Source organism: Glossina fuscipes, unplaced genomic scaffold (assembly GCF_014805625.2).
Source record: "Glossina fuscipes isolate IAEA_lab_2018 unplaced genomic scaffold, Yale_Gfus_2 2, whole genome shotgun sequence".
NCBI lineage: Eukaryota > Metazoa > Arthropoda > Insecta > Diptera > Glossinidae > Glossina > Glossina fuscipes.
Genome location: NW_023998416.1, coordinates 1,475,615 through 1,498,440, shown reverse-complemented (window position 1 = coordinate 1,498,440; position 22,826 = coordinate 1,475,615). Strand labels below are relative to the sequence as shown.

Here is a 22,826-nt window from a genome sequence, read left to right as displayed (position 1 = left end):
GTTACGGCAAAATTAGGAAGTCTTCCAATGATCCAAGTAAATTAAAGTGAACAAAAATAAAATAGTTATTATTAATTACTTTATTGGATTCATCTGAGAGAGATATTGTTCCAAGAACCGTTATTTAACATTGACGTAATTTGCGTTAATATTTCAACAAAGAAAAAAGCGAAGACACACAGTACACACCGCACAGTAGAAATTATTAAAATTTCTTTTCATCTAAAAAAAAAAGAGAGCGAACGCTTTGACCAATTGCAATATCGAGCTTTCTTTTGCGTCCAGCCTTATGCGAATGGTTCGCTACTACGTTTCGGTTAATGTTTAGTTTCACACCGGTGCCAGAATATGCAATGTCTGGGTTTGAGGAGGAGAAGCCGCTTTTTATTATTTATATAAATTACTTGATGGTCGGACCTGCTCATCTATAACGTTTCTTATATACTAAAACTATTTGATTGTCATAAAAAGTTGCAATGTTACCTTCGAAGAGATAATAATATAATGATGAATAAAATTATTCTTTTTTGCCAAATAAAAATCTACTTTTCTAAAGGTATATCAACACTTCACTTTCTTGGTAGTACTCAGAAATGTGCATCAGAAGAATTCAAAAATATTATTCATATATATGTATATATATGTTCATCCGTACGGAACAAGGAAGCTCATCACCCTTGACACGTATTTTAAGTCCATGGATCCTATGGTATCGCGTAAAGACTTTTATAATAAAACTGAAAATCGCTTTATGACCTTATTAATAGCTGACGCCTCCACTTATTGACACGCGTGATAAATGCTATAGCGCAGAGCTGTGGGTATGATTTTTATTTGTTTATACATTTCATGTAAGGGGCAGAGGTTAAAAGTAATGCACAAATTAAGCTCAAGGTAAAATCTTATCATTGAATTGAATTAATGGCACGAACAGTAGCAACGTTCAGCTGCAATATACTCGACTGTGTTCAGTTCTTTTTGTTTTAAGTAATCAAAAAGTTTAAAAGTTTAATTTTTGATTTCGCACAACTCTCTGAATTACACTCAACTTCTTTTTGGCTAAAGTAGAAGAAAACCACAGCATTCAAAGAACAAGTAAATGAGCTGTGTTCCTTATAAGTACTTTAAAAAGCCCCAAAGCCTTTCTAAAGAGATCAAACATTTCAATTAACCGAGAAGCAACAAAAAATCCAATAAGAAATAAAAGTTGATTACGAGTTGAGAAGGAAAAATTAAAAATTTATAGGAAAATGTTGACTCGTATAAAAAATGTTTAATATCAAAGTGCCTGACAGGCGAGAAAAAGTTGCTTAAAAAGCGTGATAAAAAGGCGAAAACCATAAAACCAAATAAAGTAAGAAAAAGTGTAAAAACACTTTAGCAGAAAATCAACAAAGACTGCTATAGGCAGCGAAAGTGATTTAAGAAAAGTGCTTAACAAACTGCTTTAAAAGCAATGTAACAAATTTTAATTGTATACTTCGTAATTATAGATACAAAGCCGTCTAAGATAGATTCACTTAAACTGTAGTTTTCGCAAAGTGCTGTTGTGATCAAATCCAACAAAAACAAGAGCCCAGATTATGGAAAGAGATTCGAAAAAGTGTTGCTCTTGGCTAAAACAATATTAACCTACAAATTGAGAGGGCAAGGTCGAAAATATTTAGCACTTTTCTTTACCGCTAGGCTTACAAGTCTTCCAAGTCTTACAAATGAAAATAAAGCTCAAAAAGAAGGTGATAGTGCAATATGAATATTTTCGCCACCTGCGTATTGAGAGGAAGGCATAGAAGCGGAAAAGTGACTTTCATATGAGTTTTGGTAAAAGAATAGGTTTAAAACCTTTTCGCTTCCGTTTAAGGTCCTAAATTTGTAAGGTAATCCTTTAAGATTCTTTTAAAAGTTTTTCTTTTTAAATCGCATTGAGACAAAGCGGGTAAAACACCATAGAGAGCCATGTCTCACCTACACCACCCTGGCATTATTCATATAATGACTTTCCAAAGTGAGACAGTATATGGCAAGTGGTCCAAAAAATGGTCCAGACAATTTACAACAGCGTTCGTCTTTGGGCCAAAACATGTCCGCACACCAAATTTCATCAAATTATCTCGGAAATTGTGGCCTGCAGGTTGAGCACAAAAAAGTAAAATGGACAGAGGGACGGACAAGTTTGGATTGGCTCATAAAGTGATTCTGAATCGATCGATATAATAAATGGATTTATCTCAAGTCCATTCCGGATATTGCATACACTTTCACAAATTCAATGTACTCTTGTGCCACAAGTGATGACGTAGAATGTAAAGAATAGCATAAAGAATGATGTCTCGAAATACTTTGTGTAAGAAATACTATGAAAAAGGCTGAAGAAATTTTTTTCTTCTTCTTCTCATTGAAAACAAAAGAAAGATGTGATCTACCGAAAGTGTTAAAATAAAGAAGAACTTTTTAATTATTTTTCTTAAGCACACTCTCTTTTATGCGGAAAGAAATTCCAGAAAAAAAATCTTGAAATGGCTTAGGAAAGGCGATAGCAAAAAGCCATCGCCCTCGTTGGTTGTTAAATCCAGGAAAAGCAAAACGAAATGAAAGTTCATTAAAACCAAAAAAATTCTGTAGAAATTAATAGAATAAAATAACATTAATTAACTGTGGAAATTTCACAAAGTAATATAAATTTTACACATTTACTTATTAGCATCTGGTAGTCATCAATCACTTCTTTATTTGCACTTTGCTTAAAAAAAGAGAAAAATTATGTTTTCCCACAATTTGTTGTTAATCTGACACCAAAGACCACAAAATCTTGCTTTTGGGCTTATTTCAATATAAGTTCTTTTGGAATTACTTGAATATTTTGTTTTTAGGCCAAAAAATTTACTTAATGTTTAATGAATAAATGACAAGCCTTAATGTATACTACACGGAGCATATGAAGAAAGAGTGCTCCCTAAATTTAGTCAAAATAAACACAAATACATTTGATGGCATTTTAACATTTTAACATAATGCTCTAATGTAAATAGAGATTAAAATTCTATTTAACAGGAAGAGGGAGAGAGAATTTTTAAATTAAATTACGACATATAATAGAAGTAAAGCAGGATAAACTTCATTATCTTTAATGAATCTCTTCTCAGTATTCATCCATCTTTGCCGATACTGGATTTTAATTATATCAAAAATTTAAAACAAAAAAACATTGTTTCCTTTAAAATAAACAAGTAGTATATATATATATGTATATACATATTGTTCAAGTTATGGCTACTAGTTATATTAATGGCAAAATTAACTACCAATCATCCGCGTGTTAAATGATCGTTCAGGGCAATTCAACAATGAATCTTTAAAGATTTAAGGATACTTTTAGCAAATTTGACTTAGGCGTCTGTTGAAATATTTCGCCGTAAACCAATGAAAATTTGCTTACCTTTCCTTCTTAAATTGAATAAGTGTTTGCTAACAAATCACGTCTACTGTTCAGCTTGGTTTCTCATCACTGCCATCTTGAAGCAGCAAATCATATGTAGTTCGCGTCGTACATTTGGAATTCTCTTCGCTGGGTTAAATCGGTAAAAAGACAGAGTCCTTCATCATTACTTTGAAGCTATTCGAAGTAAATATAGTCAGTCATCTTTTCCTTTTACTTTACCAAACCATCCAATTTGCCTTACATAATTTCCTCATTCTTCTGACCATTTTCGAAATTTGGAAAACCTCAAACCTGTGACTCGATTGCAAAGAAAAACTCAAATCAGAAAATGCGCATGAATTGAACATAAATCTAAACTGATGCTTATTTGACTTTGGTTAATTATCATAGCATGATTTAAATAGAAAAAGTTAATCACAGTATTATGTGCCAAGCTGTAACGTTCTAACCCTGCTTCAATTCATGCAAAGATAAAAGTTCTAATAATATATCACAGGATAATCGATTAAGAAATTCACGCTGAACAATGTTGCATGAAGGATCTGACAGAAACGGCACAGAATTCTATTCAATGCTTTTGAACATTTATGGTCCTACCTCGTTCAAAAAAAAAAAAAAAAAACATGTATATATTTTTCTTTCAGCAATTCGTTTTAGGCGGATATAAAAATAAAGTGGGCGTTCTACTTAATGAAACCCTTATTAGAAAAAATTTACGAACAATAGTCCGCAGTGGAAAGTACTGCTCTGTAATATTCCTCTCTTTATTATTAAAGGAATAATAAAAATTATATATTTCTTAAACAGTAAACAATTTCACTCTATCTTTTATATCTAAGTATCTTAACGAATTCTGTCTGCCTAAAAAGAATTTGGAAAACTTTTCATCATAACTTGGGAAAACCAAAAAGTTTCTTTTTGCTTGAAAAGAAACCCGTATGCAAATGTTCTTATATGTTCAACTTTAACCTCTCAAGTGTAAACATTCGTTCGCATATATAAACATACATACGCACGCACAGAAAGAATGAAAATCAAAATCTCAAACCTCAGCGCCATTTTATGGTTTTCTTTAAAAGACTTTTATATGATGCTTTTATTCCCCGCTGGTAAAGTTTCAGTTTAAATGTCTTAATGACGCTTAAGTATAACAAATCTATTCAAGTGGATAATTGCGTTAATCTGATTTGCTTTCGTGGCAGTTTTTATTGTTGTTAGAAAAGAATTGTGACAAAATCATTTTAAAAGAAATGGAAACTTTTCTCTTTTTTGTTTGCTATTTCAGCTGTACAACATGAACGTGGCCCTCGTAAGCCGAAAATTCATCCGCAGTTACATCAACATCATCATCATCAAGCCCATCATCATCATCATCATCATCATGCGGGACATCATGTGAATGGTTTATCTGGTCATCCGGCGGCTTATCATCATCATCATGCTGCCCACTTACCAGTTTCTTTGGTAACGAATGTCTCCGCTTCTTTTAATTATACTTCACATATTTCAACGCATCATGCGGCGGCGGCGGCCGCAGCAGCAGCTGGTTTTCATGGTCCTCCTCATCCAACTGCCTTCCATCATCCCGGCCATGTGAATAATGGTGTACCAGGTGGTGTACCCCATAGCACAGCGCATTTATCTTTTCCGCCTCATTTGCTTCCTCAAATGCATCATAATCTTATAGCTGAAGCCACAAGCAAATTGCCTGTTATAGCGGCTGCGGCTACTGCTACGACAGCTGCTACTATGGTGGGGAACGCAGCACCTGCACATCCTATATCAAGCACCAATTTGCCAACTTATGATTTAACTACTAGTCGTGGCGATAGTTCTTCGGGGGCTGGAAGCACTACCAGTTTAGAATTTTATAATAAATCCACTTTACCGCACAACTATTCTTCACCTTCCCCGTCTGATTCGATACAGTCGATTTCGTCGGTAGGAGGACGTTCGTCGCGGGGTTGCGAGTCACCACGTTTAAATGTAGAAACTGAAACGCCTTCGCCTCCTTTCACACCCGTTAGCTCGCCTTTAGCACAAGAACCTTTATCGCCTACTGACACCAACGACTCAGAGTCGCCAAATAATAATGATAAAAGTCTTTTAAATCGCAATTTTAGTGTAAAAAGTTCTATAAATACTTCCTCCTCTTCTCCTACGCCACCAGTTTCCATATCACCTACTACTCCAGGCATGCATCTGTCAGCATTTTCTTTAGCGTCAAATGCATCATCGAATCAAGCGCCCGTTACATCTTCGGTCACGGCTACCAATTTAACAACACACACTTCGTCTTCACCAACAACTACTACATCGTTTACGCCATCATCAGCTCAAGCGGCCGCTGCTGCTGGTGCTTTGTACGCTGCTCGACAAAACGGCTTTATCGAGTTGCTTTTAAGTCCCGACAAATGCCAGGAAATCTTACAGTATCAGATGCACAATTCAATAATGTTTCCACCGCTACCGCAACAACTTATTGGTTTGGATTCACGTTTAATATCGTGGGAAATGTTGCAAGAAACAACCGCTCGACTCTTATTCATGGCGGTTCGTTGGGTTAAATGCCTAATGCCTTTTCAAACTTTGTCTCGCAACGATCAAGTTCTTCTACTGCAGGTAGGTTCGAAATTCTTGAACATTAAAAAAAGTTCTTATTCTATATAAAAAAAAAAAATATATATATATATATATATACAATAAGTATCTAAGTAAACGTATTTGAATAAATGAAAATTTATATGCATTTTAAGTCGGATAGAGAGGTGAAATCTAGTGAACGATAGGGACTCAATATTTTTGGACTGCCCAACTTAGAATAACGCGGTTATTTATTAGTTGATCGGTCCTTTTTATTGACTTTGTTTTATAACAAAATTTTGTGATCATTTAATTTCAGACACTAACATATCCGCAAGAATTTGAGTAAATTTCTTATTTATTTCATTGCGCTCATCAGTGAAGAATGAGCGGTACATTCACGTCGTCAAAACATTGGCAACTGCCAGAAGGAAGTTTCAAAGACTCCACGAAACATGAAAATCTAAATCGATTTAAGAATGTCCGTCTGTCCGTCTCTATAATGTCTGTTACAAATATTCGATTGGCCGCAAAAATAAAGCTTTCGGTTTTAAATGCGGCAAAAACATTGGAAGTTCCTGCAAGCAGTTTAATATTGAAAGCTAAGTTAGTCAAAGGGCTCAAGCGCCACCAGTGCCACGCAAACTAAGAACACATCTGCTTTTCAAAAGGAACAAAGGTTCGATTTTTTGTTCATTACTCATAAACTATAGCAGATAAATTTATGAAAATTTGAACGTATTTCTGTGGACGTGGCTTCAGTGCCTCCACAGAAATGCGAAAAATTGACCACACCTACCGAATATAATAGTGTATCAATATTTAAATTTTTTTTTCATTACCTTTATACCCAGAAACAAGCTTAAAAAACCCCGTAAAGTATAAAAATTCTTGCCCAGTTTCAAATGCGAAATGCACCTGAGCGCCTGTGCGTCTGTCTATTTGCCCACCTAACCAACCGTGTATATATCTGTGGTAAACATTCTCCCGTTTGCAAAATTGAAAGTAACGTCTGCAAACGTGCAAAAAAAGCCTAAGCCGGTCACAGGATACGCGTACACAGCAGAGACTGTGAAAACTTTTGCTGTTCACGTTTTTTGCTTATTAATCATAACGTACATCATGTATATCGTATAAATTTCTCCATTTTTATACTGAAAATAGAAAAAATCAGCCATGCCGATCCAATATTATAGAATATGAAAATTTAGTTCTTTTCCTTATTATTAATCTCTTTAGGGTGACGGTGACGGATATAAAAGATTGGCTCACGACCGAATATAATTTTTTTACTTGTTTTATGTAATCGCGTTTGTTACATCGTATATTAATCAATTTTCAATATATATATGTTGTATAATACATTTCGAAAATGCAATGAAATCGTAGAACTCGTAAGTTATATTTATAAATTACAATGGCATGAGGATTACATTAGAACCGATTTCGATATGTGTGTCTGCTTGCCTGTCGGCCTTCCTAAGATTAGAAAAATGAGATTTTGTATATATCTATTTCTACCAAAAGGAATCATATTGATCCCCCATATATGTTATGCGGCGAGTGATCGTAAAAATGAGCTAATTCAATCCGTTATGATGATTGCATATAGCTGGAGCACAAAAATACATAGATGGAAATTAGATGAGCAGGCGAGCTGATGGCTAGACAATATAATGACAATATGATATTGAATTGATCGGGATAATGAAAGTTGGGCCTATTTTAGTTCCTTTTATTTTTTCGTCAATTTACTTGCACTTCTAAGAGCGGGAAGGAGCGGAAGCACTTGCGTGCTTAGTTGGAAGGGCTTTAGTCTTCTATTAGCGGATAGATGGACAAATCAAATTCCGGTTAGAAATTAATAAAGTCTGTACACACATCGTGCATGTACAGGCATATTTCTATGATGCCTGATAGGTTCAAAAGCAGTACGAGAATAAATATGAAAATCCTAAACGATATCCATTGATACTTCTCGGAGACGCTTGTTTTCCTAACCTCTCTACTATCGTTATTTTAATTTCTGATAAAACTTAGCACGGTTAGAGGGAATAAGAATATTTCAAATCTATTTCTAATAATAGTGTCTTGTCTCTTTTTTTAATTCTCAGGGTTCTTGGAAGGAACTATTTCTGCTAAATTTAGCTCAATGGATTACGCCTTTGGACTTAACACCGATTTTCGATTCAACTTTAATTAAGGAACGTTTACCTCAGGATGGCACTACTGATAATGAAATAAAGACAATACAGGAGATATTACTACGTTTTCGTCAGCTAATACCGGACGGCAGTGAAGTTGGCTGCATGAAAGCAATTGTTCTCTTTACGCCAGATATACAAGGTCTTAGCGATATCCAACCGGTGGAAATGTTACAAGATCAGGCACAATGCATACTTTCGGATCATGTACGCTTACGTTATCCTAGACAACAGGCCACCAGATATGGCCGATTGTTGTGGTTATTGCCGACGTTACGTTCAATACGCACCAGTACTATAGAGAGTTTGTTTTTCAAAGAGACGATTGGCAATGTGCCCATCTCTCGTTTATTGAAAGATATGTATATCATGGAACCAGCAACTGCAACTGTAGCGACCGGTCAAACGGCACAGCAAGCAGAGAAATAGAAATTTATTAATTGAATCCTGATAACACAAATAGAAAGCTTTAAAAACTTTACTGTTCGCATTTTTGTTTGATTGTTTATTTTTAATTTTTGCATAAGTTCACTTAAAATAGATTTGACTGTTATTTTAAGAATTTCTTCTTTTTATTATGCGATGGCATAACGTTTAGCTTTTCGTAAAAGTTTTTAATTTTTTTCATATTTTTTTTTTAAATTTCAAAAACGTTCAACGTTTTCACGCGAAATTACCAGAGCTGCAGCCAGTCAATGTTATCCTTGTGGCTATTTGTGCTCAATCTTTTTTATGTCTGCTCACGTATTTAACTGAACGCGTATATGTCATACGCGTATATGCGTTTAGCTCTCATGTCGTTCACATGGGGCGTTTAAATCAATTTTTTTCAACCGCGCAATTTTTATTTTCTACCTTAACATATATTCAATCGAGTTTTATTTTTGTAGCGTTTTACGTGAATTTTTTCTTTATGTATTTTTTTTTTTCCTTTTTTTTTTTTAAAAGACTATGTTTAGAAATAATGAAAAAATAACTTTGCTTCCAGCATCATTCTTTCAACACAATTGCACATATATATATATATATATATATATGTATATATATATGAATGATTAAAAAAGAAAGAAAGAAATCACGAAAAATACTTTTTTTTTTGAGAAATGGAAATTGTTAAAATAAAAGCATTTAATAAGCATTATATATTAAAAAATAACATATATTTTATTAATATTTATCAAAAAGTTATAAAGGAGCTTCGGCGCAATTAATCAATCAATCAATAACTCAAATAGATCTCATCATTATAAACATAAAACAGACAGAACAAAAAAAAAAAAAAAAAAATAAAAGAAAAATGAAAGAAAAACAAGCAACACATAAATAAAATCTGTTAAATCTGTAGCATAATTAATAAAAAATAATCATATTTAGTAAAGTTGCACATTCGACTTTTTAATTAACTCAAATGCTATGCTTTATGCCTATACGCGACATAAGCAATATAAATTCTACATTCACCTTAGAAGGACTTTGAATACTTATCGTTGAGGTGAATACGATAAAAAGGATTTTATTTTTATTTTGGATTGATATCTGCTACCATTACTTACAGGTTTATACTATAGCTTTTGTTTACAAATATTTTATTCGAAATATCATATCCAAGGAAAACCTCTTTTGGAATCAAGAACATTTGCGCGAATTATCGATGGAACTTAACCTTGCTTATTATAATTAAATTTAAACAAAGAGAACTTAAAACGTTGTAGTCGAGCCAGGCGAGGACCATTGGGCCATGTTGACTAATTGGAATCCTTGATTTATCTTTACTTTAAAATACCAAAAATTAAACATTGTTGACAAGGAAATGGTGTTTTGCTTCTGGGGTACGCTCCAAAAAATATGTCTATGTGATCCAAATTTTGGACAATCACCTTATAAGTCGACTTTAGAAAATCTTAAAAATGGAAACTTTTTTCCGTACGAGGTTTTTTTGTTTGTAAAAGAAGGGGGCTTAAATAGTGGTTTTATCCCATACAAATTCCGCATAGTCATCTAGTGCGCAATAAGAATATTCTTGAAAGGCCTTTTTCATGCAATCGCTTTGGATACTCTATGGGGGATGAATGTAAAAATAGTCTTGGCCTAAGCACATCAGCTTATCACCTTTCGTCAATATATCTTAAAAGGTGGCGAACTTTAAACTGACAGTAAAAATTCATGGATAGATATCAGACGGACAGACCGAATTGAATAAATTCAGAAAGTGATTCTGAATAGATGAATATAATAAAAGGTAAGTTAATCTCAAATTCTTTCGGGTGTTGCTTACTTAATATATTTTATACGACAAGCGGTCCTCTTATACCTAAGTAATATATTACTATGTCCAAAGTTAACATTTAAGATATAAAACCCAAAACTTGGAAGTCATCAGTTACCCTTTTTCATATATATGTAATTGGATTGATTAATAATGGAGGAAGTATAGAAATTTCGCAAGAAAACTTAATAATGTTTCTCTCTCCATACGTTTTTTAAGTATTATGCGAAAATATTGTTCTAATTGGTCGTCTTTTCTTTTCAGCCAAATCATCCACAGATTATTTTTTTATTGAAATTTCATTCTCTTTTGCTTAAAGAATTAGAGAAAAATTGATAGGAGATAATGATAACAACAAGAAAAAGGAAAAGAAAATAATTTTTTTTTAAACAATATTTTTAATTTGTTTGGTGATGTGTTTTAATCCTTCGTCGCTGCGCAATAGACAAAGCATTTCTTATGGCTAATAAATAATATTCTTGGCAAATAGGAATCGTGAAGTATTCGAACTAGTTAGAGTCATCAGTAGAATTCCAATTTATTCCTTATATACCGTTAAATTTACTTTTCTCAATGCTTGAATATTATCGATGTCACTGTTAAACAGACATTGACGTAAACTTGCCGCCCACTTTGTATATACTTAATAGTTATATTCTATTACTATTATTATTATTATTATAAATTTAGTCAGAAAATAAATTCTAAGACTAAAGTCTTAAGGCACTAGCATCTAAGGCTTTCGGCTTTTATTAAAAACTCTACCGCACTTGAGATTTGAACCCACGACCATTGAGTTACTAGTCGAGACTCTTGCCTACTCGGCCACTCAGGCGGATAGTCATATTCTAGTTCTACAAGTTTCGAGAGTTAACGACTTAAGAATCATCCTTAACTATAAACCCAGGTTTAACATTCATATTAAGACTTCGATCAATAAAGCTAAATCTCTTCTGGATTAAAGCTGGCTTAAGGAGTTCGACGATCCTTATCTCGCGAAAGGCCTATATACGTCCGGGCTTAGAGCAATTCTTGAATATACAGCTGTGGGGTGGGAGCCAAGATGTGGAGAATATGTAGATCTTATTGAGTCGATTCAACGGCAATGTCTACTTTTGGTCGCGCTGTCCGCTTACGAAAACAGGTTGCGCCTCCATGCTTTAACGTAGTTTCAGAGAGAGAAATGTTGGACATGGTATTTATGGCTAAACTTATGAAGACTTATATTTCTGATCCGGTTGTGTTGGATCACTCTTCTTTGAATATTCCGTCTAGCGTTCTTAGTTACTTTGAGATATGCAAATTATCTATAAATCTCTTTAGTATAATCCAGTTCGAGTCTTATGTGGTAAATGGTAAACGAGAACTACATCTTACTCGTTTTTCGGATTTCTACAATGTAATAAAAAAACTATTAAATCCATAGCCCAAACTTAAGAACAATTACACTAAATGAATGTTGTTTTAATATGTAATGCGTTAGCTTGAAGGGGAAAAGAATTTAATGCGTACTCTTCTATAATGAAGTAATTTTTCCACGTAATATTTATAATTCTAATTAAAATGTTGTGTAACTATTTAACAATGTTTTTAAAAATCAATAAATAAATACATAAACAAATTAGTATTGGCAGCACAAGTCATTTTCCACTCACTCGGAATTTTCGATATTAAAAAGACAACTGGCAGAAAGATGGGACGATGGGAAGCCATTTGATCGAGAATGAATTGTTGACATTATTGCCAAAACACCATATCCTAGTGTAGGGCTCTGCACTGCAGTTGTAAATATTTCAATGGTTTCTCAACAATTACTTCTGCCGAACAATTGATTTAAGCCATAGCAGGTAAATTACTGTGTGTGAAGTGTTTGCAATAAAGGCCCGTTTTTCATAAGGAACTTAAGCCCAATAGGCAGAAACTGATTTCAGTCTTCAATTTCGTAGCCACTACTTATCTAAAAAAGCTGTTGCTACCCTCCGTGACAAAAATGCTATTGACCAGGGTAAGTATTCGTTACAAGATTTCATGCTCCACGGTGATGCAATTAATGTGGTTCACTTTACCTTCGGCAAATGGTTAGCTGAAGGAGCGGAATAGAAAGCAATGAGAATTTGTATTAATAACACTTTCATCTGAAGCATCTAAGTTTTGAGAGAGTTGAAATCCGAGTCGCTTGGTGATCGTAGCTAGTATTTATTGATCTCCTCCGCTGGAAGGGTCATACTATTAAGGTTCTTAAGGTTCTTGTTTGATTCCTTTTTACAAAAAACTATATCCATATATTTATTGTCTTCATTTGACTGTAAGCGAGTCATTAATTTTTATTTTCAATTTGAAAGCGAAAAATATAAACATTTTTCATTCTCTTATTTTAGACATAAATTCATATCTGCATTGTGTTTTATATCCTTTCGTCTAGTAATGATTTAATATTTAAAGGATTTATTTCTATGTATTGAGGTTATTCTGTAACCATGCCGCAAATCATGTGAACCAAATACAAAATGGACATATGGTTACTTGTACGACTTAAACCAAAAAAAAAAAAAAAATGAAAAAAAAAAAAAAATACAAATAACGGACGAAGAATATCTTTTAATAAACGGAATCCTTTTTGACAAATCAAGAAAATTGTAACTAAGATAACCATATTTTTGTTCAAGATGCTAAAATAAGAAGCAAAAAAAAAAGAAATAAAATCATGTTTTACTTACCATAAACACATGAGATGAATATCAAATGTGTAGAAAGGATTGCTTGCTGAACAATATTTGATATCATATCCTGCTATACTGTACTATAATTTCAAATGTATTGAAGGAAAGGAAATAATTTTAGAATAGATATCTTCATATAATATAGACATGATTGACATTCATATTTTACTATATACACAAGAATACCTTTGGCAAACTAATAGAATACCTTATGAAAATTGTTAACAAAGCAAAACTTATAAACGATTTAAGACGAATTCTTTATTATCATCTTTTGAATAGTTCTGGCGAAATTAGAACAAGAAGACATTTGCATTTGCTCTACAAATTTTGATAGATTTTGCTACGAATTCTTTAATTAATATTTAGATATTAAGACTACAGGTGTCTAGGAGTCAAAGTAAAGAAAATTAAAATACGAGTGAATAGAGAAAAAAAATTAATTTATTGCAACGAATTGATCTGGAGACAAATCTGAGAAGATTTCGATGAGAAAGTTAGATTTAACTATTTTAAAATGACAGAATCACACTACGTCTTCGAATATTTAATATAACCAGATATTTATGTATTATATGTACTCGCACTTGTATGTACGTATTCTTTTTAGCAAATTAAAGATGTTTTGTACATTTTTCTTTGTGTTTAAGATAAAATAAAATTCTACACATACAAGTATATTACACACATACATGCATTCAGAGATGTAAATGGAAACGGCCCTTGGCCAACGTCTTAAGCATTTGTACAATACGTTACAATAGAAATTTTTATAGTGAAAACCGAATGAAAACAAATGTTATTATCGCCTTATCATAATAATATCTTTTCCTTTGCATTAGTATTTACTTCATTTAAGGATAATAAGTAGACTAAGTCTGTAAAATAATTTTAACATTTATTGTTATTTTTTTCTTTTTTTTTACAATTGGAGAGCTAAAGATTTAATTACTGTATTCAAATAATTTCTACATCTTCACTACCTTAAGAGGAGAATATGCTGAGTCAAGGAAAGCCGTTTGTGGTCAGATGGATTTACAGCAAGCTAACTTTGGTAGAACTAAGCCTATCATATCATGTTATAGCATATGTAATCGATATCGATGCGTAGATAATTAAAATAATAAAAATAATCTCATCAGTCATTGCGACAATTTGAACGAAATTTCCTGTACCATCTTTGTATGCTGTGTCAATATCGGCAGCATGCAAACGGTTTCTTCTAATCTGCTTCAAAAATTTTGGCATTGAAGATACACCGCGCTCCAGGCAACCTATCGTTGGACTCGATGTAATAATCGATGTTTGTGTATCACGCGAATTAACAGTGAAATGAAATGAAACTTTTTTGCAAAGATCTATAAAGGAAGAGCAGAAGAGCGTCGCGCATGGCCAACAAGGTCATGACTTAAGAAGGGCACAGCTGCAAAAACGGTGACAAGAGCCGCATTTTACGTTGGATGGCTTTGTGTTTGGTGGCAATGTGGATTGCCCTAACCTGACTGAATACACTTCTTACTCTCAGACGCTCACACAATTAAAGCTGCCAGCCAGACTCAATGGATAGCCTAGGCGGTGCTTGTTAGCCTAACAATGCCAGTTCTTTAACGATTCGCGAAAATTTGGAAGCGCGGCTAGGAAGTTTTTATGCATTCAACATACATATATATATAATACGTACCTATATTGCAAGTCTATACCCATGCCCCTGGAAGACTTAGTAAAGTAGAAAATCTAACATTGCCTTTTAAGCAATTTTAGGTTTTTAAGGCGTTAAAGTACCATTCTTTTTTTTATATAAAATAAAATAAAAAACAAATAGGAAAGTTATATTAGGCTGCGGCCGAATCTCGCTTACTCAGCAACGTTGAAGTCTTTGGCTTTCAGGCTGATCAAGAATATACTTATATACTTTCTCTATAGTCTATATAGTCTCTGAAGATTCCTTTTGGGTATTGCAAACGTTTTGACAAAATGAATATACCCCTCATCCTTAAGTGGTGGATATAATAAAGAAGTTGCAATATTTCTGTCTTCGCAAAAAAAAAAGCAGGAAAGAATATGGTTGGGCAACATACTTTACGCTTCGCCTATTACAGTTATTCACTCGTTTGCCAAAAATTACACGTGATTTTCATGCAAAGACATGCTTGCATATTAGCGCATGCCTCAAATTTAGTAAACCTAATTTACTTCCCAACAATTTTATTATATGTCAGTTTCCGTTATTGTTTCTTCTAAATGGCTGCTAAGGATCAATTTTCATCATAATATATTAAAAATGAAACCTTTTGCTGAAGGCCTTATCGTTCATACTCACGTGGTTCAAATTAGGTCCATTTAATTTTTATGGTAAATTACTATCGTGAAGAAATTTTCATCATTAAATATTAGCGTATAAAGGTTTACCTTTCCTGAGAGCCCTCATACGCGCTGGTACGCGAGGTAAAGAGCTACGTGATCCAAATTCAGTAAGGTTGATTTCTTTATCAATTTACTATTACGAACCAATTTTCGCTTTGAAATACTGAAGATTAGGCCTTTTTGCTATATAAAGATTCAGATTTTGTCGGAACAGTTATAGAAGATCGGGATCAAGAAATTGCCCTAGTCGAATATAAATTTTCATTCCAATTTACAATGTCGAAATACTGCTACTTGAAGAGTTTTGTCGAAAAATTTGGAGAAATCCTTGTATGGGCAGTAATCGAAAAAGTCAACCGATTCGAGCCGTTTTCAAGGGCGTTTGTCCTTCGGCGAAAGGGCATCAGTGTATCAAATTTCATAAAAATTTCTCAAAAATGGCGACGTTTAGGTGGAACACACATATACAAGCATACACATCAGGCGGACAGATGGACAGACAAACTTAGATCGATTCAGAAAGCGATTCCGAATCGATCGGCATAATATAAGGTCTATGGGTGTTAATATACTTTACTATACTACAAGTGCTGTGAGGTATAAATATCAGTTTTCGGTAGTAGAAATATGGTCCGTAACAATTCGCTGCGGCCACTATCCGGAGTAGTACTACGGCAGCAAATCAAAAAAATAAAATTTTGCTTTGTTTACTCTTTTTTTCAAAATATTAGATATGAACCTAAAATTAAGCTTAGAGTGAATTTTTCAGGAAACTACCAGCTACCAATTAAACGGATATTCCCAATTAGCAGTGAGCTGGTAAGCAAAATTACCTCAATAAATTTTAATTTAAATAGTATTGAAGGCTATGAAATGAAGCAAGGATAGGCATGGCGGGTTTCTACAATTTCCCTTAAGCAAAATGAAATATTTTAATAATACTTGTTGAATTTGCCGAATTTCAAGCAAGAATGTCAAGCATAAAGATTGTTTAAAAATTGTCTACTCATTAAATGATTTAATTTTAAATTTTTCGAAAAAATGTTCATTTTGTGCAATTAAATTTTGCTTTAAACCATTTTATCATGCGACTGTAAAGCGGCTCACGTTACAAATTCAGAGGGTTGAAGAATCTATCTATGGCCAGCATTAATCATTTGAACCCTAACTTTATAACAACAAGAATAAACGCAATACCACGAAATCAGATGTAATGTAAGTGAAAGAATTTTTATGACTACATCAACAGCGACGACTTTGTTCAGACGCGAATGTATAACCGTTTGGCTGGCTGCTTGATGGCTGACTGACTGACTCAGTAATGGTAAGGATAAGAGGTTTTTTTGGATCGTTGTGCGTGTATGCGTTTGAATGTAAGTAGATTTCTGTGTGAACACGTGGTCTCGATCACATGAAGGTATTAACGTGTAACATCGGATGCATGATTAAATTTGATGTCTTTGGCCAGCGCGAATAATGGCTAGTGAGACCAGTAGAATTTTAGCATGCACGCCACCTTCTCTCCAATACTACTACACAGTTTCACAGTTTTTCATGTAACAAAGTAATGTTATTGCACACGTACATGCTTCACTCTTAACTGTAAATGCATTAAAACACGCAACTGCGGTTTTACTTTCTATCTTTGTCATTTGACATCGCAGTTAGCCGGGTACGATTTGATGGAATGGTATTCTTTTATTTTTTTTTTTGCAGTAATTTTATTTTCTCTGAATATGTACATATATATATATATGTGTATATATATATATTGGCTTGTCTTTACTAAGAAAAATCTTTAATTTTTCACTATACACCACTTTGAAATGTTTACATATGCGATTAATATTTTTCTTATGGATTTTTTAAGTTTTAAACACACTTTATATTTATTTGTTTTAAATATGCAAATTTTTTATGAAAAAAATACTGAAGGAATTTTTTTAGTCTTATTGTTAACAAAATGCTTGCCAGAGTTATTTTCACTTTAACAGAGCAACAACCTCTGTACGATTTATTTTAAAACAGTTCAATAATTTCCGATTTTAAAAGTATTGCATTGCCTAGTTAATGGAAGCAGTTGTAGTAAATACCCAACAAGCGCGCTTTACGCAACTTTTAAGTTAAACTCAAGTTATGCAAAGTTTCTAAATAGTTCATATAAGCATAGGTTTCTTAAGGATTTCATTTGATTCAATCTCTTCTGCACAAAAATTATCGCAAATTTTGTGACCTGTAATTTGAGCGCAAAAGCACAAGCCAGACAGACAAATTTAGGTCGATGTAGAAATTGATTCTGATCGGTATACTAATAAATCAAATTCTTCTAGGTTATGCTCATGTTCGCACAAACTTGCTACCCTCTTCCACCACAAGTAGTGTAGGGTATAATAAGATATAGAATGTTTATCTAACCGCTAAACAATTTTTTATTATGCGTTCGAATGGGCGTGTAGGCAAAGAGTCTCGGGTGCGGTGAAGTTTTCAGTAAAGCCGATAGCCTTAGATGATAATGCTTTAAAGCTTTGGTTTTAGAATTTATTCTAAGGCTAAATTAATAATAACAATAATAATATATTCACCATCAAAAGAAGAGGGTGTATATGTTTTGCAAAGCGTTTACAACACCGCGAAAAGAGATCTTCGAAGTCTTTACAAAGTACATATATTCTTCACCAGCATCAAATTCTGAACCGACAGAAGCAAGTCCATATGTTCGTCTGTCCAAATATGCAATGTTTGTGATAAAGGTGCTCCTGTTCCCAAAAATTCGGATATCGAGTTCAAATTTGGCGAAAACATTAGCAATTCTTCCAAGCCAGGTTAATACCTAGGCCAGATCGGTCAAAGGGCGCGTCCATAGTGACACATGAGCTAAGTACACCTGTGATTGCTGGGCTTTTTGCTTATTACTCATAAACCGCACCGCATACACCCGATAGAAATTTCCATTTATATCCTAGAAAAGTAGAAAAAATTAGCTACGCCTGCGCTATATTATAGAAAGCGAAAGTTTAGCCTTGTTACTTAAAAGCAATAAACGAATAGAATACTCTTGTTTCAATAGAATCATAACGTAGTATCATTCGCAATAACTCGGTCGAAAAGTATGTTACTTTTTTATTCATTTTAGTAGGGATCAACCAACAATACGGTGAAGAAGGAATAAAAGGAAAGAAATCAAGCTATCCGCACTGCACCAATGACGTCTTCATCTGTTACAAAAGCTGTTATTAAGAAATTGCACAAGAATTTAAATAAATTTATCAGCCAACATAAGTTTAAGTTTAAGACTATGCATGTGCAGGACCAAGACATTACAGGAAAATTGAAGGATAAGAAAAGCAATACTTAGGGAAAAGCTGCGTAGCGATAAGAATTTTGTATAATCAAAACAAAGGAAGTCAAAATATAAAATTTCAATAAAATGTCTAGGAAATTTAGAATGTGTTTTAGTGGGGCTTAACCACGAAAATATATCGATGATCGCCGAACCAAAAGAAGCCCAAACATCTTATGCAATATTGTGATATAGGATACGCGAATCAAAACGAGATTTAGGGAATAAAAGAATAAATATTTTATAATAAACCGCTTTCGCACACTCTTTCCTAACCTAGTCTAAACTATCGCTAACCGTCGGTTTAGTTTTTCTTTCATTCTTCAAAAGAGGAATCTATCGTGAACCAAATTGAAGGGAAGATTTGATTAACGCACAAATATAATAAGCAACAAAGTTACATTCGACTGGTGCCGAATCCGGCATAACCACCGCCATTAAAATCTTTATCGGCTCATGCTTTTATGTATAGTTATGAAAAAGTGAATGGAATAAAAATTATCTTTCACTAAAATAAAAAAACTTATTAACCATCTCGTAACATCCATCAAAACTAATTTCTTGTCTCCAAGTCCTCTTATTTTATACCCACAAAATAGTGGCATTATTAAGAAAAAATTAATCTACCATGCCGTGGTGTTCACCATATTTATTTCAGAATTAACACGATCTTCATTTAAGGAACGAACAAAATAGTTTCGAACATTGACCTTATCGTTAATAAACATAAGACCTCAAATAACTGAAAAATAGAAAATTTAATCATTTGTAACTTTGTGTAAGCAATATATTCACTATCGTGATCGGTGGTCTTTTGTCTCTAAGCAGATAGCTTGTGAATAGCCGCTCGGTGGGAACTTCGTGATTCCTAGTCAAAATACTCATCGACCCACATTCGCAAATCTTTAACCTTGCAGGCTGATTGAACTGCTAAATACGACATCATCGCTAACGAGAAGGAAACGCGCTCACAGAGAATACGATGCGATCGTAACATGACTCCGGATAGAGATGAAGATGACTTCTTAAATTGCTTTTGCTGTACGTGGACGGACGGACATCTGCGAATTTTCATCGTTTTCAAGGCTACAATTTCTCCCATGAAATCTCGCAAATCACTTTCTAATTATTTGATAGTTTACTGCGTTTTCACGGCAAGCCAACTTAATTATTTCCGTAGATCCCGCTTAAGTTATTTCAAAAAAACTCCGTGCCGCAAATGATATCCATCTTTGGACGTCGTAAGTGATACACTAAATGACGGGTTATAAAAAGGTAAAATTTATACCGTGTAAGCATCAATGTCCCGATTACTTATAACCAAAATTTCGGAAAAATTAAACGCATCGTGTGAGCTGTACGAGGCTCGCAATTTCAAGGGACCGGACTTACGTACTGTACACATCCTAACCTGCTGTACACGTCTGCATCAATAAATCTTCGATTTCCATCTGTTGACGCCAACGAAAGTATTTCTGATAACTTTGTTAAATGAAAGCTTCCATTGAACTGATTCTTCTTCTTGCGCATTCTCATTTTAAACTCTATACCATCTTTACATGAATTTAACTAATATTTTACTTGTATTGACTTGAATTGTTTTACTTTTTTTTTGCTTTTTTGCATATAATACAATGAATAAGTGAACGAAAGGTAATTGTTTCATTTCAGCTATTGATGTAAAATTAATCAATTATTCCCAAAACACGTGCCTTACTCATGAAATCAGTTCTTTGTATGTAACAGCCAGTCATGGTACGATGACCGGTGTAAGAATGCCTTCCATGATAAATGCGCCAATTGTCGAATATAACTATAGTGCCCGGTTGAAGTTTCAGACACCATTTATTTACAGGATCTTGAACAATTTGCAAAAATTTGCGAAAACTCTCATAAAATTTTGGCATTTCGCGTTGTGGCAAAGTATTGAAAACAGCGCGATCGTAAACATTTAAACGTAACTGAACAATATCACCCCTCACAGGATCTGTGCATATTAATGGAGCTGAGTGCTTATGATGTTGCCCCGCTTCTATATATTCAGCTGGTACAAGAACTTTGGTTAATATATCGAAATATCCAGGATGCGAACGTTTCAATTCGTAAGCCGCATTCAAACCGTCAACAAAGAAATTTTCTCCTCCCGTACCGTTTAAATGTTGCAGACAATGCAAAACTTGTAAGCCGGCCGCATCACAAAAATAAGTATTATCTGTATGAGAGCCTAAATAATCTTTTGAATAAGCGGTATCTGAATGATCGGGAGCATCACTAAAGGTAAACATTTCTCCAAAAAAGGTTTTCATTATCGGAAATATACGACGTACAGCCATTTCAGTCATAGTGGTATTGGCCGGCACCTGTTGTATAAATACAATGCCATATTGCACCAAAACTTTAACTAAATTTTTAACGCAAACGTCCGAAGACACGACATGGGTGAATTTAAACTTCAAATCGTTTTCTTTCGCTAAAATTTCCGATAATCTCCAAGGGGTTCTTAAATCGTTAAGCAATACAATCTTATCCACTTGCGAATTGTATAGAAAATCTAGCTCGTATTCTGAGCAATGGCCATCATTCCCTTAAAATGAATAGAATTAAAATATAAAATCTATCTTAAACTTTTCTTTTTTTCTACATTTCACTTTTAGTAATTTTCCATCTTCTGTGCTATGCCAATCTTTAACCGCAATATCATCTGGCAAGTCTAATAAATTATATTTCCTTTGCTTTGTCACTTCGTTATAGCATTCTGAGCAGCGGCAATGATCTCTTAACCAAAATTGATTGAATTTTAATCTTTCGCCGGTGTATTCATATTTAAGTTCCAACATTTGTATATTCTTTCTTAAAAATTTTCCGTAATATGTTCGAATCTCAATCTTAGAAACACAACTGACTTTTATTGCTCTTTCAGTCCCACAAGGCAGGCAAGATAGGCTCAAACGCTTAATATTATGATAAGAATCATATAATAATAACTTATCGCATGTACTTGTTTTCTCTCCTTTATGCATTATGCGTATGTATATGAATTTATTTATAGTTGCATTATTGATAACAACACAAATATAAATACAGACAGAGAATTCTCTGTTTAATGAAAAATTATCATATGTGTACATATAAGTCTCAATGAAAAATATATATTTTTCTTTCTAGTTTAGTAGTAATGTTTACTAATATATTAGTTTGGGGAAAAAGTAATCCATTATTTTTTCGGTAGATGGCTGCACTGATAGATTTCTTGTAAAGTATCGATCAAACAATTTCAGATTTATGCTCGTTGGAAAGGTGACATTTCGCAGTAAAAAAAATTCTTTTGCTGTTTTTTGTTTGGTGCATTCAGTTGTGAGTTACAGCGTGTTAAAAATGGAAGTGAACAAAGAGAAAATTCGGTACATTTTACAGTTTTTCTTTGACAAAGGCGAAAATGCAAGCCAGGCGGCTAAAATTGTGAATGGTGTTTATGGTTTCGATACTGTAACAGCCAATTATGCGCAATTTTGGTTTCGTAGATTCCGTTCAGGAATTTTTGATGTTAAAGATGCACCTCGCACAGGTAGGCCGGTCGTCGAAAATCGGAGAAATGATCGAAGCTCCATATGGCCAAACGCTAAATTCTGATCTCTACTGTCAACAACTGGACCGTTTGAAGATAGCGATTGACCAGAAACCGCCAGAATTGGCCAACAGGAGAGGTGTCGTGTTCCACCAGGATAACGCTAGGCCACACACACCTGCAGTGACTCGCCAGAAACTTCGGGAGCTTGGTTGGGAATTTTTAATGCATTCGCCGTACAGTCCCGACTTGGCACCAAGCGATTATCATCTTTTTCTTGCATTGCAAAATTTCTTTAATGATAAAAAATTGGAATCTAGGGAGGATTGTGAAAATCGACTACTA

At 33.8% G+C, this 22,826-nt stretch overlaps 2 protein-coding genes across 2 annotated transcripts in view; one reads left to right on the top strand and one right to left on the bottom strand.

Annotated features, from left to right (window-relative positions):
- Positions 1-8,655, top strand: part of LOC119632808 (photoreceptor-specific nuclear receptor) — a 39,120-nt gene extending 30,465 nt beyond the window's left edge. Inside the window, exons 4-6 of the mRNA XM_038025923.1 lie at positions 4,725-5,231; positions 5,328-6,061; positions 8,137-8,655. Coding sequence (XP_037881851.1) covers positions 4,725-5,231; positions 5,328-6,061; positions 8,137-8,655 — 1,760 coding nt within the window. The remainder of the gene's footprint in view (positions 1-4,724; positions 5,232-5,327; positions 6,062-8,136) is intronic.
- Positions 8,656-20,508: 11,853 nt separating this feature from the next.
- On the bottom strand, positions 20,509-21,753 carry LOC119633816 (trimethyllysine dioxygenase, mitochondrial). Its single transcript, XM_038027581.1, has 2 exons — positions 21,558-21,753; positions 20,509-21,500 (listed from the first exon to the last, which is right to left on the bottom strand). Exons 1-2 carry the CDS (start codon positions 21,751-21,753, stop codon positions 20,602-20,604), a joined length of 1,095 nt encoding a protein of 364 aa, XP_037883509.1. The 3' UTR covers positions 20,509-20,601.
- Positions 21,754-22,826: the final 1,073 nt, after the last annotated feature.

What these genes read in the sequence shown, in the direction of transcription:
- LOC119633816 (XM_038027581.1), bottom strand. Translation starts at nt 21,753, where the DNA reads ATGTTGGAACTTAAATATGAATACACCGGCGAAAGATTAAAATTCAAT. An exon ending in AAAATTACTAAAAGTGAAAT is followed by an intron (nt 21,501 to 21,557) that starts GTAGAAAAAAAG and finishes ATTCATTTTAAG; the next exon opens with GGAATGATGGCCATTGCTCA.